Source organism: Zeus faber (assembly GCF_960531495.2).
Source record: "Zeus faber genome assembly, chromosome: 1".
Classification (NCBI taxonomy): domain Eukaryota; kingdom Metazoa; phylum Chordata; class Actinopteri; order Zeiformes; family Zeidae; genus Zeus; species Zeus faber.
In genome coordinates this window covers 53530334-53549077 of record NC_137193.1, presented here as the reverse complement: position 1 = coordinate 53549077, position 18744 = coordinate 53530334, and the positions used below count along the sequence as shown (strand labels likewise).

The 18744-nt window shown below is 43.0% G+C and overlaps 1 protein-coding gene across 1 annotated transcript; it reads left to right on the top strand.

Annotated features, from left to right (window-relative positions):
- The first annotated feature begins 375 nt into the window (after positions 1-375).
- Positions 376-18031, top strand: nek1 (NIMA-related kinase 1). Its single transcript, XM_080011107.1, has 36 exons — positions 376-438; positions 2100-2248; positions 2354-2450; positions 2799-2896; positions 3123-3206; positions 3295-3362; positions 3484-3570; positions 3948-4002; positions 4698-4898; positions 5006-5078; positions 5403-5557; positions 5759-5824; positions 6153-6212; positions 6291-6338; positions 6628-6708; positions 7772-7974; positions 8055-8177; positions 8848-8950; positions 9236-9322; positions 9963-10046; positions 10374-10451; positions 10554-10649; positions 10738-10908; positions 11007-11063; positions 11217-11451; positions 11729-11854; positions 11963-12121; positions 12228-12431; positions 12530-12635; positions 13014-13090; positions 13172-13389; positions 14296-14459; positions 14771-15159; positions 15815-15948; positions 16044-16176; positions 17234-18031. The coding sequence occupies exons 2-36, from the start codon at positions 2132-2134 to the stop codon at positions 17245-17247; spliced, it is 4251 nt and encodes a 1416-aa protein (XP_079867233.1). The 5' UTR covers positions 376-438; positions 2100-2131; the 3' UTR covers positions 17248-18031.
- The last annotated feature ends 713 nt before the right edge of the window (positions 18032-18744 follow it).

Here is an 18744-nt window from a genome sequence, read left to right as displayed (position 1 = left end):
AGCCGCGGGACCGGTGAGCAACACCTCGTCGTCCCTGTTATCTCAAGCGAGACGGAGGGAACCCGCAGCCAATGTCAATCTAAGGAGCCGTGTGTGCGTTAGTGCGTGTGTGTGTGTGTGTGTGTGTGTGTGTGTGTGTATTCGGAGCCACGTCCCCCCCCCCCAAGCCAGTTGCGAGGGTCCGGGTCGTGGTTGCTAAGGAAGGCGGTCACAGTAACGGACCCAGAGGGGCGGGGCTTAGTCCCCGTCCCTGGCGCCGAACGGTGACGAGCATCCCCGCGGACCAATTGGCGCACGGGAAACGCGTCGGCAGCCAATGAGAATGGAGCAACAGGTCCAAGTAGTTCGATAGAGAGCGCGAGCGATCGGGCGCGTCGGAAAGAGCCTAAACAGCGGGAGCTGGAGGATCGGGACCCGTGATGAGCTGCAAGGCTGATGGTGAGAAAACTGTAACATACACAACTGTTATAATATTAATGAGCGGCAGCTTTTAAAGCGTATCAGCAAGATGGACAGATACAGGGCGAGGCTGTAAACGATGTTTGTTGACTGCTGTATTCCAGACCAGCCCTTCAGCCTTCATCACTAGCCGCACCGTGTGTGTGTGTCTGTCTGTCTGTCTGTCTGTGTCTGTCTGTCTGTCTGTCTGTCTGTCTGTCTGTCTGTGTGTGTGTCTGTCTGTGTGTGTGTCTGTGTGTGTGTCTGTCTGTGTGTCTGTCTGTGTGTGTGTGTGTGTGTGTGTGTGTGTGTGTGTGTGTGTGTGGGGGGCTTGGTTTCTCAGCATCACTGCCCACAGCAGTCAGTTTGTCAAGTTATCATAATATGGAGATTGAAACATTCACATCACATTGTCTTTCTTTGCGGGTAAGTTGTTACGAGAGTTGTTGACAGCAACCAAGCCTTAACTCCCACAACCGGCTCAAATATCTGATGTGGCGCAACCTTATTCACACTTGTATTGCTATGTGTCACAATTCAGAAATGTACGTATCTAATACAATAAATGCAAACAGAAATAGGTTAATACATACTACAACCCGCGTGTATATGTATTACAATTTTTTAATGAAATGAAAGAATATAAAGGTATATCTCACATTCACACTTAAACGCTACAATCCACAAAACTGCATTAAGATTTTAAAATGCAAAACACCCAGAAAACCTACATGTATTATTTCATCATCCACAAATAAATGTTTGCGTTGTCTAATCCATTTTGCAAATGCATTATCATTGTCTGTGATGAAATATATTTTCATATGTTCTTGTGTTTTTATGGCTTGGGATTTTCATATTTTTATCACTAACCCTTTTTTAACGCTTAAAGGCGCTTAATGTATGGCTGACTGTGTGCTTTTGTGTTTTGTGACGCATCACACCGAGGGGAGGGAACGGGACGTTGGGAGTGGATCCCGGAGTGGAGTGGACTCTCACTGTGGTGGATCTTGGGACAGACCATGGAGTGCCCAGTTTGCAGTCACCGACAGACGTGCCTTTTGACTTTTGACATCAATTTTGGGGATTATGCTTTTAATTTTTCCATTTCATTTTTGGGATGCTATCAGGTTTCCTAACGTTCCCTTTAGCAGTTTTATAATTTAGTTTAGAACCAACCGTCTGCGACATTGAGAGTCCGCTCTACTCTGCTCCATTCCATGCATCCACTCAAACCCCACAGTGAGAGTCCGCTCGATTCCAACCCCCATCGAGATATGTGTCACAAAACATAAAGACAAATGCAAACATATCAGTCGCCCATTTAAATTCAAGATAGTTTTAAGCGATATAAACATATGAAAACCCTAAGAAGGAGAAGAACCTGTGAAAATATATTTAAACACATATAAATGATACATTGATGTTGCAAAATGGTTTACACAACACAAGTAATACATTATTCATTTGTGGATTGAGAAATGTATTATGATTCTGTTTTTAGCATTTAAGAAATTAACAAAAACTTAATACAGATTTGTGGATTGGAGTACTTCTATCTTTTTGTACTCGTATTTATTTTATTCCATTTGTGAATCGTGACACAGAATTCCTCAAATGAACTTCAGGCTGTTAATTTGTGGTCATTGATCCCTTTGAAGAACCGCAATGAGGACACACCGATCTCAGTAAAATGGAAAAGTATGAAAAGGTGAAGAAAATTGGCGAGGGATCCTTTGGAAAAGCTATCCTTGTCAAATCCAAGGAAGATGGACACCCATATGTCATCAAGGAAATTGGCATATCAAGGGTGAGATTGTGAAATGATCGTTCTCTCGATTTCACCAGCCTCTCCTTTTTTTTTTTTTTACCATCCAGCTAACTTGTGTTGTATGTGTTTTCATGAAATGAACAGATGTCAAGTAAAGAGAGACAGGAGTCTCGAAAAGAAGTTGCAGTTCTCGCCAACATGAGTCATCCTAATATTGTCCAGTACAAGGAGTCGTTTGAAGGTAAACACACCCCACAATATCAGGAACCGTCTCTGAAACAAACAACCAAATATGATATGGGAAACATGGTGTTATGTTAAAAACTATTTAAAGCCCTGGGAATAGTATCGACCAGCAAGGACATGAATGGAACACTAATCCATTTAAATCAAATCAGAGAATATAACCTCATCACTTCTGGTTTTGGTTAATTCAATTCAGCTATGTCTGTTTAGTGTTTACTTTGTTTACTGCTAATGGAGGAAAAACAGCCGGAGCAAATGGGGTTTAAGTTTCTGAATTCTACTGCAGTGCATTGTGAAAATGTTTGCTTGATTGTGTATCACAAAAAGCAAACAATCTCTTTAGAGGCAGGATGTCTCTTTATCGTGATGGACTACTGCGAGGGCGGAGACCTCTTCAAGAAGATCAACTCCCAAAAAGGAGTGCTTTTCTCAGAAGAACAAGTAAGTTGCTATAGGCCGAATTGGAACCTTTAAAAAGTTGGTTGTCAATGGGTAGTTCCTGATCCAACTGGCTTGTGGCTCCATTTCAAGAAAAATGATATTTTCATAAAATAAGGTGTTTTATCTGGTTCTATTCCCCAACTCGTTCCCGGATGATGTTTTCAGAAATGGGGAAGCATTATCTTAGTTGTGTAGAATGTCATTTTACTTGCTGCTGTTTTCCCAGATCATGGATTGGTTCGTACAGATTTGCCTGGCTTTGAAGCATGTGCACGACAGAAAGATCCTACACAGAGACATCAAATCACAGGTAAAGGCTAAGTTACGTTGTTGTCGTAATGTTTTCATGAGACACTAAATAAGGTAACGCCTATTGTCATTTTCATTGTCATTGCTAGAACATTTTCCTGACAAAGGATGGAACCATACAGCTTGGGGACTTTGGCATCGCAAGGGTGCTCAATAGGTAAATATAAGTAAAATTTGACTAGATACACAGAATCTGAAAATCGGGCCGTTGTTACCTGTAATTCAAATTAAGGAAAAATGTACATAAAATTCTCTCCCATGTCCCCCCCTCTCCCTAGTACTGTCGAGCTGGCAAGAACATGCATAGGAACACCCTATTACCTGTCACCAGAGATTTGTGAAAACAAGCCGTACAACAACAAGAGGTTTGATGGGTTATCACCATTTCAGATTCCATATCTTGTGTATCTGATGGTGGGGGTGTATGTGTTACGTAACCATAAAAAAAAGCAGGTGTTAACGTCCGTGCCATTATTAGCGATGCAGGGTTGTGATGAGGGTTGGTACGTGCTGTGGTATTGTGTGTCCATTTTATTGAGTGAACTAGATGGCGTACGTCCAAAACAAGAAGTTCGTATTGATTCTTTCTAAAAACTGTTTTAAATATGTATGTATCCCTGTCCACATTTGCGACGGTACTCTCTTGATGTGTTAATGTAATGCCAGGCTCGAACTTACCCCGATCCATTGTCCATTTGTATGTTCTCCCATCCATTTTCCCCCCCTTCCCCTTCTCCTCCAGTGATATTTGGGCCCTGGGCTGTGTCCTGTATGAAATGTGCACTCTTAAGCATGCTGTAAGTATCCTGTTAAGTGAGTGGTTTACCAATGTAGCTTCAGTTTTTCTTCAGTTTGAACTCCTATTTGATGTGTTGCCGGTGATTATGTTCCTATTTTTAAAATATTGGTTCCCAGCATTTATTAATCAGTCATGAGAAACTTACCACTCTGCTGCAGCTTCTCAGTGTACTTACATGCAGTCCAATGGGGCAAATGTGCAGACCTCAAAAAAAATAAATCCCCTCTGCGAAAAATGGGAAGCTCACCCATAGAGTCTTTATGTGAAATGGTCGCAAAGCCTGCGTCTGTTTTTTTGGGGGGTTTTACTCTTGCACTTCTGTAATTTAGCTCGTTTGGCTACATCGGTGTTCACATAAAATACTAGAAACAGGAAGTTGCGCTGTTTCTCAAGAGTAAGGTGTTGAGCAAGGTTGCGTAATGTGCAGTTATAAATTATTGGAACCAACATTTTAATGAGGCCTGGGTTGAAAAACAGCGAACCTCTCCTTTAATGCATGCCTAAGCTAGTGTCTTCCAGAGAATAAATGATACCTCTCCTCATATTGGAAGATTAACTTTCCTGATCCATCATTTCGATGAAGAGGGCGTGACACGACTCCGCCATTCCTTTAGCTCATACATTTAGCTCCCCTCAGTGATTACTTAATTTATTCACCATTTGGAACACTGAACTTAACGTGTCTCTCCACAGTTTGAGGCCGGCAACATGAAGAACCTTGTCCTGAAGATTATTCGGGGCTCGTACCCACCGGTCTCCATTCACTACTCTCAAGATTTACGTTCCCTCTTGGGCCAGCTTTTCAAACGCAGCCCTCGGGAAAGGCCTTCGGTCAGCAGCATACTGGACAAGTCTTTTCTCTGCCGCAGGATACATAGGTTCCTTACACCACAGGTGAGACAAAGTGGTGATGATGGAGTTGAAATAAACATGAATCATTCTTTTTGGAGCAAAAATAAAAGTATATATGTTTTTTTTGTTTTCTACTTTCTCTATTGTAGATCATTGCTCAGGAATTTAGCCATCACCTTCTTCACAAGCAGCTTCAAGTGGGTGTAGCACAAGGGCCACCAGGTAAACAAATTGCACAATTCTGCAATTGAAAAAATATAACCTCATATAAAAATGTATATTTTTGAAGGTAGTTATTGTTATGGCACCATTCACTGTTGTAGTTTTTTTTTTTTTTCTCCCCCCAAAATGCTTTCTGTTGTGATATTCAGAACATCAACATTTTGGGCTCCCTTCCTGTAACATTTCTGGTATTTTCCTGCCATCATTGTTAGTTTCAACTCTATTTAAATAGCCCGATTTAGACAAAGCTACAAAACCCAAGACAACAAAAGGAAACCTATCAAGCAAAATAAACATTTCCATATTTCCAACTCGTGCGACTAGCCAAGCGTCCTGCCCCTGCAGCAACACCGCTCACCCCAGCCCAGAAGATTACCAAACCAGCCGTCAAATACGGAGTGCCTTTAACTATCCGGAGGGTCTCCGACATAGCCAAAAAGCCGGCAGAGAGGAAAGCAGCGCTACACAAACATAAACCGGTCAGTAAACTAATGGAACAAGCCACCAGGCTATTTCAGTCTGTCTGTCTGTCTGTCCGTCTGTCTGTGGGACCTACTGTGTATTTCGTGTTGAGCTCCCAGTCTGGCGTGTTGCAGGTCCCTCCCGTCCATGTGTATGCGTGTGTGTGGTCATGGTAGTCCGTGTTTGACCTCTGAACCCCAGTGTCGTATGTCGCTCAGGCCCCCCTCCCAGCAGCCCCCCAGAGGAGAGCCAGTCAAGTGGAGCAGGAGAGGAAAAAATACGAGGTACAGCTGAGAGCCCAGCATATCTACTATTAACCACTGGACACCCCCCCCCCCCCCCTACCGTTGCAGCCCTTTCTCTCCCCATTTACTCACATGTGAAGGTCCCTTCTTGCGGGCATCTTTACTTTCCTTCCTCTCATTTTTCCTCCCGATTGCAGCCTTCCCCCTTTTTTCTCCTGGCCTAGTTTCTCTCTCTTTCAGCCTTCCCGAAGGATAATTTGCTTCCCTTTCTCTTGGAGTGAGTCGTCCAGACCGCTGCCTCACACCGGGTTCCTTTTTGAGGTGGTGTGGACTGGTTGATGGAGATGCTTTATGTCTCTTGTTGCAGGATGGCATTAGAAAGAAACGGATGGAGCTCATCGAGAAGGAGAGGAAACAAAGGGAACAGGTGAGTTGCATGCCTGTTCAACTTCAATGTGAAGGGTTTTATATGTGATATGTTATCTTTTTCTCTCACTCTCTTCAGATGGTTCTGTTGAAAGCTGCGCAAATGAAGAGGTATGAAAGGGAAAAGGTAAATTGTGTGTGTGTGTGTGTGTGTATTTTAGTTTTTATGTTTTTCTGAGCTAATCTTATTGTGTGCTCTAAAGTAATAAGATATGACCTTAAATTTCACACAAAGTAAAGCCTGACATGTATTACAGGAAATTTAAGTTGTTCAATGTCATAAACCTCAGTTTGTTTATTTATTTTCAATATGGATTTTAAATTTGGATATAATATATCAATATTGTGTAAAATCACAGCCCTAGTCAATCTGTCACCATCTAACACATATTGAACCAATGACCATTGACCTCTAGATCAATCGGATAAACCAGGCCCGAGAGCAGGGTTGGAAACATGTCATGAGTTCTAGTGGAGGCAGCAGCCCAGAGAGGAAGGTAATGAAAGCCCTTTCTGATATTTATATTGTAATAAGTTCATTATCAGGTTTATACACCGATCAGCCACACATTAAAACCACTGACGGATGAAGTGAATAACATTGGCATTTCGTTCCAATGGCACCTGTCAAGAGGTGGGATATATTAGGCAGCAAGTGAACAGTCAGTTCTTGAAGTTGATGTGTTGGCAGCAGGAACAATGGGCAAGCGTAAGGATCCGAGCGTCTTTAACAAGGGCCAAATAGTGATGGCTAAACGACTGGGTCAGAGCATCTCCAAAACGACAGGTCTTTCTGATATGCAGTGGTTAGTACCTACCAAAAGTGGTCCAAGGAAGGACAACCAGTGAAGTGGCGACAGAGTCATGGGGGCCCATGGGCTCATTGACGCACATGGGGAGCCAAATCTAGCCCATCTGATCCGATCCCACAGAAGAGCTACTGTAGCACAAATTGGTGAAAAAGTTAATGCTGCTATGATAGAAAAGTGTCAGAACACACAGTGTATCGGAGCTTGCTGTGTATGGGGCTGCTTGACCGCAGACCGGTCAGTGTGCCCATGCTGACCCCTGTCCCCTGCCAAAAGCTCCTACAATCGGCATGTGAGCATTGCAACTGGACTATGGAGCAATAGAAAAAGGTGGCCTGGTCTGATGAATCATGTTTTCTTTTACATCATGTGGATGGTTGGGGTTAGGGTCCAATCTGATCGAGCATCTGTGGGATGTGCTGGAACAACAAGCCCGATCCATGGGAGCCCCACCTCACAACTTGCAGGATTAAAGGATCTGCTGCTAACGTCTTGGTGCCAGATACCACAGGACACCTTCAGAGGTCTTGTGGAGTCCATGCCTCGACGGGTCAGAGCTGTTTTGGCGGAAGAGTAGGAGATAAACAATATTAGTGTTTTTTTTTTAGTGGTGGTCTTGATGTTGTGGCTGATTGCTGTATAGTTTGTTTCTATGTCTCAATTACATTACTGTACAAATACAGTTTTATGGAGTGCATTTATTTTCATACAATACTCAAATGACTCATAACACAACACACCTTCTCTGAAGTGTTTTGGTGGCAAGAGGATGGCTGCTGGTGCCTGTCCTCGGCCTGGACCCATCCTCTGTCCTGCTCAGGGCCCTTCCCCTGCTCCGGTCCCCGGCAGGGCTCTGTACGAGCACTACCATGCGGCCCTAGACCAGATGGCTAAGCCACAGCCCAAGGAGGTCAGCAGGGGGGCTGCTTCACCTCGAGGGGACGCTCCAATACGGTGAGTTCATATCTCAGATGTCTGTAAATAATTAAGGTGTGTCGGAGCGTTTGTTTGACGATGGTGATTCTGTGTGGAAGTGGCGTTCCTGTTGCCGCCGGCCCAGTACTGCCCAACAGCCCCACCCACTACCCCAACCCTGACGCCGTCAGGAGGGAACTACAGAGGCTGCAGTGCGTCTCGAGACAAGCCCATATCAGCAGGTTAGTGGTCCACCAGGGTCCTATGGTCCATTACTGTCAAAGTAAAACTATGGCGTGAAAGTGCTGTATGCTTTTACATATTGCAATGTATTGATTGATTGATTTTATATAATCTGAACATGTAACAAATAAGTAAAGATAAAAGAAGAATAACATATAAAATGAACAATAAACATACAGCAAACTCTCAATAAACAAATTCTCATAAACAACAAATAAATGTTTCTTGTCTGAAAAGGAGTAGGAAGAAGTATACACTTACAGTAAATGGCCCTGCCCCTTCTCCATAACTCAAACAATTAACTCAATATTTATCATACTGTATATACAAGCCACAAGTTCAACTACCCCAATGCTGTTATGTACACCTCAAATATTCATCCAGTATCAATCAGATATAACTTAAACAATTACCTCAGTGTTCATCCAACCAACCATTCCTCATAAAAAATATGTTATTGTACAACTTCTTGAGTTGATTTATATTTGGACTTTTCTTGAGTTCTATATCCAAACCATTCCACAAATTCACTCCACAAATTTAAATACACCTGCTTTTCATAGTGGTACGAACACAGTGTTTTAACACAGTATTGAGAAAAATTATATTATTAGATATATTATATATTATAAAATGATACATGCCTGTTTTCCCAACATTGTGTTTCAGGCAGCGTGGGCAGATGGCTGCTGAGCGGGCCTACCAGGTTGAAGAGTTTTTACAGCGGAAGAGAGAGGCTGTGTTGAACAAAGTCCGTGCTGAAGGACAGCTGGTAAATTAATATTTGATATTCTTCTTATTTTTATTAAAGGTCATTTAGTTTTTCAAGAAACTCGCTTTAACAATTTGTTGTTACTAACCTGAGAGATTGCCAGTCAAAGATTAATGACTCCTCGCAATCCGGAATAGTTTAGTAGGAAAAAGGCCACAAAGGAGGATCTATTGCATATATTCTAAACTTTTTAGTTTACTCATCTGTTGGCTCCACCTCGAGACCATTGTGCCCAGAACCTTTAAGGGCTGCATCCTTCTAAAGTGTGGTTGAATTAAACGGTAGGGCGCCCGGCAAAACTTGGCAGGCGTCTATGGAAGCCGGGCAGGTTCAGTTCGATGCAGGAGACCGCGAGCCAACAAAGAGGAGGAGGTAGGAGCCCAGGTCTCAATGTCCAGCCTTGTCACCCACCCGAAACTCACCCATACCACGCCTCGTTTGCCTTGTCCCTTTTGATTTCTGGCTGCACAGCGGGACCTCTTTCATTTACACCCCATAATGTGACTCCAGCACCAACCACTGGCCATTCCCTGCTGAACTATATGCATGTGTGTTTGTGTGTCACAGCCTGTTTGAATGAGCTGATTAATGATTGATTTGACATTGCTGTGTGTGTGTGTGTGTATATATATATATATATATATATATAAATTTTTTATTTCTTTTTTATTTTACTTTTTTTTTTTTTTTTTTTAAGATGAATTATGTCATGTTAAGTTTGACTGTCAAAATTTGAATTATTCCTAACAACTGCACTACCTCCTTTCTAAATTCATTGTGAAAAAAGTGAAGAAAATGTTTTACTGTAAATGTGTTTTTTGCTTTACTGGTGTTGCATTCACTTTTTACATGTTCACGAGCAGAAGTCGTCATCATTTTGCATAATTTTGCGAGTCAAGTTTTGTTTATCCAAATGTTACCTTCCCCAATGCCTGTGTGTCATATATCTTTCCTGTGATGTCTATGCTTTGCCTGTGCTTTTCCAATTTAAGATTCCTATATGTGTTTTCAGGAGTACTTGACAAGACTCAGGCAGATCAGGCTGCAGAACTTTAATGAGCGACAGCAGATCAAAGCTCGACTCAGAGGAGATAAGGTACAGCCTTCACAAGAGCTTCATAAAAACAGTGCAGTCTAAAAGTTCTCAAGAGTTTCATACATATCGCAGTATGTTACATTTTGTCATTCATCTGAAGCAACAAAGCCACTGTATATCACAGTCACATCCAGCTAAATTGTTCATAGGAAAAGTAGCATTAGTAGAGTTAGATAAAAAAGTAAATTATATTTTGGGTGATCGGAACAACCATGGGAGGAGATCACTACCAAGTGATTTAGTGTATAGGGCCCCCAGAACAGAGCCCTGAGGGACGCCCGTTTCCATCCATCTGTTTTTTTTTCATGCCATCAATTTCTTTTCCAGTATGATAGCGATGGTTCTGACAGCCAGGAGTCAAGTGAGGAGGCAGAGCTAAGGCGAAAGAAGATAGAAGTTCTGAAAGTGAGTCTAGCCCGGTCATTATAAAACTAAGCCCACCCCCAAATAAAATAGCATATATTTTTGGAAAATTGCATTGTTTGTAAGTCTATGCATACGCAACAGGCACAAGCCAATGCCCGTGCTGCTGTGTTAAAAGAGCAACTAGAGAAGAAGAGGAGCGAAGCATATGAGAGGGAGAAGAGAGCTTGGGAGGATCATGTAAGTTCTCTTCGACGGTTTCACTTTACTAGAATACTGGAACTTAGTTGGTTTCCCCCATTTATACCTGAGCTGTGTGTTGCGTCAGCTTGTAGCTCGGGGGGTAATAGTTGGTCCTGCGGCAGCATCGTCTATCCCAGAGACCCCCCAGTCTGACTCCTCTCAGCCAGATCCAGCCAGTGTAGCTCTGGTCCAGCCTGCTTCAAAACCCTCGGCACCTGCTATATCCATGACCGCTGCCCTGAAAGAAGTCGGAGCTGTGAGTGAATTCACACTTGTTTGTCACAGCCTACATTACAGTATATTATACTATGTACTGATAGGCGGTACTATCATTTTTATTTATTTTTTGTTCAGCAAAATCCCCCTCCAAAAGAAGACACTCCAAAACCAGAGACTACGAATGTGATCCAGGTGAGCACTTAATTTCCTTCCTTCCAAGTCTTGATTGATTTACAGATTTACAGAACCATCACAATTTTTGCATCGCCCTGCTTCCAAATTTCACCTGATACAACAGCTGAACAAAACACTTTCTTATTTATATTGTGTGTTTTGTTCAATCAGAGTGATAAAAAAGAGATTCTGCGTCGACTCAATCAGAACTTGAAGACCGAGCGCCCACTGGAGGAGGAGTCGCCCCCACCACCAGAGGCACCAGTTCTCCCTCCCCAACAGAGCCAGGCGACTGCAGAGGACCGGCCAGCTTCGGGAGGAGACAGGAAGAAGTGGGAGGTGGCAGAACCCCCTGTCCTCTCGGTGGCCCAGGAGATCTCAGAGGACACCCGCCTAACTTCTATCGGTGAGATGAGTCCTCACAGAAAAAGCTTGCGTTTAACACTGTTCACTGTAATGGCCTCTTTAGTCTGTCATAGATACTTATTTACTATGTCATAGATTGTGTTATTCCGTTGATTACACCTTCACTTGTGTAATGCCTTTTTTAAATGACTGTCTTATTCATGGGAAGTTAAATCTGCGACCACCAATGCAACCCTACAGGCAATATAATTTGGAACATCTAGTGTGAAGCTGGATATTGTTTATTTAGTTTGTTTTTCAAAATCTTCTTTCTCCAGGATCGCCAGTGTCTCCCGAAGTAGAACAGTTTTGTGTTGGTGACAGGAGAAAGTGGGAGGTAGGAGCTCCTGTTGCCCTCTCTGTTGCCCAGCAAACACTAGAAGACACCTGTATTAGGACTGCTGGTAAGTAAAACTATCTCACAGGATACTTGCATTCTTATAGCAAAGTACTGATTTCCTTTGTGAAATGGACTTACCTTCTAATTTGCCATTGTGTGTTAAATTTCTCAGAGCAGACAGTGGGGGAAGTCATTATGATGGGCACACCCCTGGGAGAAGCCCCAAGAAAGGTATGGGGAAGGAGTCCAGACGGTCAGGTGCTGAGAGTTCTCCAGGAGTTGGAGCTGCAGCCTCTCACCCAAATGCTTGGGGATGTTAGCATCTGCAGCGGTACATTCTCTATTTCTATGGCTGTATAACCATCCAGTGCCTTTGTAGGATGCATAGCATACGACTTATGTATAGTCTAACAAATTACCATAATTTGTTTTCCTAGACAAACATAATCAGAATGTAGTTGCTGAAGGTGTGAGGGCCTCTCAAGACGTTACTGCCCCCAAAATATGTCCACCAGCAGCAGTTCAGAGCCCAGAGGGTAAACAACCAGAGGAGGTTGCAATCCCAACAACTAGTCGGGAAAGCCCTGTTCCCAGTGGGGAGGAAAGACTAAAAATGGCACCCACAGTCACTGACATCGAGGGTAAGTAAATCAGTGGAAAACCGATTTTTTGAGGAGATGTTTACAAATTATTGTTGAGAAATGTACAGAACCTCGAGACCTGACCTGACCACTTGCAGACCCCACTGACATGGAGTTGGTGATTTTGGAAGAGTGTCCAAAGCAGACTGCCACTTCCACTACTGGGGTACAGCAGGCATGGGGGCCACAGAGCACGCAGCAAATGTGAGCAGAATGATTCTACAAAAAACAAATTGTTATTATACATATTAGGGGGAGGCAATATATCGTTCTACTATCGACATTGTGGTATTAGACTACCGTCTGTGAATTGAGTTATCTTGATGTAGTTAAATCTTTAAGGCTGCATTAAAGTAAAATAATGCAACTTTCTGAACCTCATAGACTGTTCTGGCCATAATATCCACTGATTATCAAATATTTCTTGTGTGAAGACAGATGAATATCTTATCAAAGCACCGATTAGTCATCGTCAAAAACGTCCTTATCAAGGTATTCTTAAAAAAAAGATGTTGGGATGTTTAATTTTGTCAATATCGTCCAGCCCTAGACATCGGGTGTTGAAGAGTATCTCTCTTTTAGGCCACCAGGGGGCAGTGTAAAACAAGCGGAGCTTAAGGAGGTTGAGGCGACAGCAGAAAAACAAACTTCATCCTCAGGTGAGCTGAGTAAGGCCAAGTATTGTATTTTATTTGTGAGCGTATCAGCTGAAGGTTAACCATCGGTCTCTTCCCACCCAGGTTTGGCAGCATGTGATGAGCCCCTCTTTGTGAAGCTCTGCTCTCCGGTCCATTGGCGCACTGCCGCGCTGGCGATGCTCTCGGCCCAGTCGTCCATGGACGAGTCGTCCTCCTCAGTGGCCTCGCGCTCCCGCTCCGTGTCCCCCCTCCACTCCAAACACCACGATGCACTCCTTATCGGCCTCTCCACCGGCATGTTCGACACCAACAACCCCAAGGTTAACACCGTCTAAAGTGTGACCAGAAAAATAACGTTCCGGTTTTTAAATGGAACTAATTTTCACCTTGCCACTCCCCAGGTCTTGAGTGTTGTGACGAAGGAAGACATCCTTTTGGATTGCGGTAGTTGTTTTAAATATAGTTATTTAATTCAGCAGATACAGCGTGATGCATGAGATCCAAGATGATGCGAATTAATATTCCAGTGATCTGCTAAACAGCTGTTTCAGATCAGTTTGGCGAACTCACGCTTATCCTTGTGCCCTCTGTAGTGTAAGGGTTCTGAAGGTATTTTTAGGCGGGCTTTCAGTCTTTATTAATGATGGAGGCCTGGAATAAAACCAGCACTATTAATCACATGCTCTTGGCTCTCGGTGGGTGTGATAGAAGAGAAGGAGCATCCATCAACGCAGATCTTTCATTACCTCCATCAGGGACACCAGAAGGTGCAGAACTCTGGTTGAACACACTGTGTTGTTTATAAATGGGAAGCGTGTGGCTATGGATTTGTTTAGGTATTTGCCTGCTTCTTGATGTATGCAAAAACACCCTGAGGGTAAGCCATGTGTAGTGTGTATGCCTAAGAAATGTTAATGTGCTTTATCAGCTAGAGCTGTGCCTGAATAGAGCGTTACTAATTAAATGTTCTACATCTCTGATCTATCATCATACCGGAGGCCATTCAACCAGCCTCACCTCTCTCTTCCTCTCTTTTCTCTCAGGCGTATATACTGTAATTACAATATAGACCCAGTCACATGCATACTCCTGAATGCATGTCATCATCAAGCATCTTCTGGTAGACTATTCTGTTGCCAATTAGGTGATTCTATCTCATGTCCACAAACGGATGATAGCTGCAGTTTGTGTGACTCTTCTGGTGTGTCGCCGTCGTCCCCCCACAGATGTTGCGGACGTGCTCTCTGCCGGATCTCGGTCAGCTCTTTAGCTCCCAGACGGACCCCGCCGCAGCTGGCAATGCCGCTGCTGCCCCCACCAACAACGACCTGGAAATAGAAGACCTGGAAGAGGCCGCCAAAGATGAGGAGGATCAGTCGGAGACCGAGGAGTAAGAAAAAGAAACTTGCAGGCAAACGCAAAAATGTTCAAAAGTGTGTACATCAACAGTATCTTAAGGCTCCTCGGGCTATGAATTCTGTATTCTGAATTTGTAAATGCACTAAAGGTTCCAAGGGAATATCTTGGGAGATGTTGTTACTCTTGTGCTGTCATCTTGAAAGCCATTAAGCATTTTTTATTATTATTTTTATTATTATTTAGTTTTTTCCGTAATAATGATATGTTGAGTGATTCTGCAATGAAACACAGCTCCAGGATGTCGTGCGGTGGCGGTGTGATCTGAAGTTGTTCTGTTCCCAGCGCGTACGAGGATGAGGACCTGCAGGAGCTCAGGGCCTCCATGGAGAGGCTGCTGCAAGAGGATGGGGACTTCAACGGGGGCCGTCTAGAGGATGAGACGGGGGACTTTAATGGAAACCCTGCAGGGGGCGAGGGCCAAGATCCTCACAACAAGATGTCTGCCGAGGGCGAGGAGGACGAGATGAACAGGATGGCTGTGGACGACGACGACGACGATGAGGGCGAGGAGGAGGAGGAGGAAGAAGACGACGACGACGACGACGACGACGAAGAAGAAGAGGAATCCAATGGGAGTCCTGGTGAAGAAGAAGCTGGAAAGCTGCTTGCAAACGGTGTTGAGGAAGAGCACCACAGCAGTGACAGCCAGATCAATGAGGAGTGGCATTCAGGTAAGAGGACACACTGGTTTTTAAAGGATCCAACGGGTGTTAAATTGAGTTCTAGCCTGTTTACTAGTCACAGTCACTAACACACATTTTACATTTTAACATTACCCCTGATAATTTTCCTAATGATGGCTATATGCTAAGAAACCTACCTACCTTAAAATAATAACCTTGTCCTGCTGACAATGTATTTTTGTCAAAGGTACTTAGTTTGACCTTATTATGTGTTTGTTAACCCTGTTTGAAAAGGCGGAAGCGGGATTGTAGAGATTCCGCCAGTATAGCCAAAGTTAGTAGCTTGTTTTTGTAAATAATTGTTTTTAAGACAGTTATTGTCAGTGGGACCCGGAGATAATTTTAAGGGAGGTTCCTCACCATATTGCTCAAATTTTCAAAAACCTGTAAAATAGAGACTATATTAAAAATCTTAAAATTTGAGCCGTCATCGGGAAATGGATCAGGTGAATTGTTTGTTTTGAATAGTAAACAGGCAAAAATTATTCGTTTTGACATCTGTCTTGGCTTTGCTGCTCGGTTGGCAAGTTATTTCAGCAGCTCTCAGCTGCTTGGTAACCGTCTGTCAACTACCTGGATGCAACTGCATAATGACATGTTTGTGTGAGCATTTAACATTTGCATGATTATTACTGCGCCGCAGACGACAGTGGGGAAGAGGAGGTTGGGGAGGTGGAGCATCAGGATAGCATCTTCAGCCGTCTGGAAGAGCTCCGCTTCAACTTGGAGCAGCAGATGGGCTTTGAGAATTTCATCGAGGCCTACAACAAGATCAAAGTATGGGATGGTTTTTCGTTGCTTCCCTCTAAACCCTAAGGTTGCCTAAGCCTCAATTTAAAACCATACTTCCGTGTCTGCTGTCCCTACTCAAGGCTATACATGAGGATGAGGATGAGAATATTGAACTGGGTTCCAGCTTGGTCCTGAGCATTCTGGGAACCGAGCACCAGTACCTGTATCCTAATATCCTTCATCTTGTGATGGCAGATGGGGCATATCAAGAAGGTAAGTGTTATTTTGTTATTTTCTGTTTTCCTTTTCTCCTCTCCCGGCATAAGCATCCATTCGTCAAGAATAATAGTTTATTTGTCGTCCTTGCTTTGTTCTTTGTTCACTTGAGTTTTTGTTTTTTTTCCATAGCTCTCCCTTTTATCTCTAGTTTCAGTCGTTCTTTTGTAGACTTCAAAAATGTGCACGTAACCCTTTACACCAGGGAGAGCTGTGCAAAGGACAGAAAGCAATTTAATTTAATCTGCTAAATCCTATTTTGTCTCTTCACGCCCCTACTGTATGACTTTACCCCGTCACATAGAGACTAAGTAGATGTTAAACACACCCTGAAGACTGTCTGCCCTCTCTCTCTGCCAAATCAGCCGACAGTCGCTGGGAGGGAACAAGGAGTTCCATCGGATTTTGTCTGGATCCGTTTTTAAAACGGATTCTCCTACTGAAGTATTACATGTCACAGCTATTTAATTGTTTTCCATCCTTTTTACAGATCTAGGCAATATTATTTGAAATAAACCGCCATCCAGTCGGAAGCTTAAGAACAAATGATTGAATATATCCCTATAACTCTCATCTCACTCAACTGTTTTAGTTTTAAATTCAGTTTCAGTGAACCAGCTGAATGACAATCAAAACGTGAGGCTCCTCCTCTTGAGACCAGCTTACCTTTCCTGCAGAATCATGTGTCTTCAAGTCTCCAAGGAACTCCTTTGACAGTTTTTTTTTCCCAGCGGCGAATTATGGCGTATGCCATGAATTTATGTGTGTTGCATGCTGCTGAGGAGTTATTTTTTTTAACAGACGGCCTACGCACTAAAGGTCAGGGTCAGAGTTGACTGCCGATCCCAGACGCTCTGCAGTCATTAACTCCTCTCCCCATCACCACAGATTAGGAGAGACGATCTGACCAATGACCCCTGAGGGTTCTTGGTGCTCCGAGCACTCTGGCTGCCGTTGATCCAATGTGTTATTCGCCCCAACATGATGCACATTCTTTTTCTCTCCCACCCCACCCTCTCCCCAACCCCTCTTCCAACCACAACGTCTCTTATAGATAACGATGTGTAGCACCGTGCGTGATGAAGCTTGTGGCGGCTCTGACAATCTGCCGGCCCTGTGGCGTCTTCCTGTGACGTGCGGCTGAAAGATTCTATGCATGAAGCGTCGTAGCCACGCATCTAGAAGTGTTTCAGGCACACTTTGCATGATGGGTAATCCGTACACTCGATGACCGTGTTTGTTACGACACTATTTCCTAAGCAATGTTCACACAAAAAAGTGCATTATTAAGTACGTCTTCTTATTAACCAAAGTCAATCTACAAGGTTTTGTCAATTTAAATGAATGTTTGTTTATGTTTTAAGTTATTGAAAGATGTAAAATGCTATGTTCCATGTTTCATGGTTTAATTTAGAGTCCTTGGCAGCATTTAGTTTAAGAGCAGCATTGTGGTTGCCGCGCTCCCCTTGGCATCAGGTGCTCCTTCCACTTCTGAGGGTTGTGCCGTATACTAAACTTTAAAAACACAAACCAGGTCAACATCTGTGTACATATACACAAATAGGAGTCTGGGTTACACAAAACCAGTTGAACCTCTTTTTTCCTACAACTTTTTTCATCTGGCGTTAAACGTTACTATTGCAATTTTTTTTTTTTTTTTTTTTTTTTTTTTTTTTTTTTTAAACAATTTCTTACATGTTCGGTTGACCCACACTAGTTGAAAGAGATGAATGAATTTTGTGCGTGGACAGTATCGTCGCAAGATCGCTGCATTGGCGTGTGAGCTCAGATGGACGGCACAGAAAATTGTACAGAGAATAAAGGAAAAAAATCTCGACAGTTATTCCTATTTGATATATTAGTAAATATTGTATCTTTTTTTTAAATTAAATAAACACTTAAAAAATGAATACCGTGGGGATTTAATTGTTTGACTTGGCATGACACATCAATCTTTCAAACTAACCACGAAGGTTGTGAAACACAGTTTATTTTTGCTTTATATGGTTGTTTGTGTGGTCTCTTCTCATTACTACTACTACTCCCCACATCTGCAGGCAGGAATAGTCTTCCTGTTGGAACACAATCAGAGAAGCCAATGATGTTGCATAATATGACTTGAATGAATGTGGGTTTTATCCTGGGTCCCCGAAGCCATCCCACTGTCCTCAAACAACCTTGTTTGAAACAGCAATCATATTTTAAAACTAAATGTGTCTTAACTCTGACCACGGCAAATTAATTGGCCCCGGCTTCTTGTAAAGTATAGCATATTTAATTTGTCCTTCTCAGCACTCTTGTTTCATCTCAAGGTGGCTTCTATTCAAGCTTTAATCCAGGGCCTGACAGGAACGAGCAGCTATTTCCATTATGGGCTTGGCACAACAAAGCAGTGTGTTCAATATTTATGCTGCATGTGGTGTTCCACACATTTTTCATTTCAATTTTTAATTTACAAATTGTATTTCATGTCTTGCTATCTGGATTGCAGTAGACCCAGTTTTTAATCTTGAGCCGCGAGTCACATTTTAACATTTACTTACAAGCGGGTTGGCGGCTGTTCAG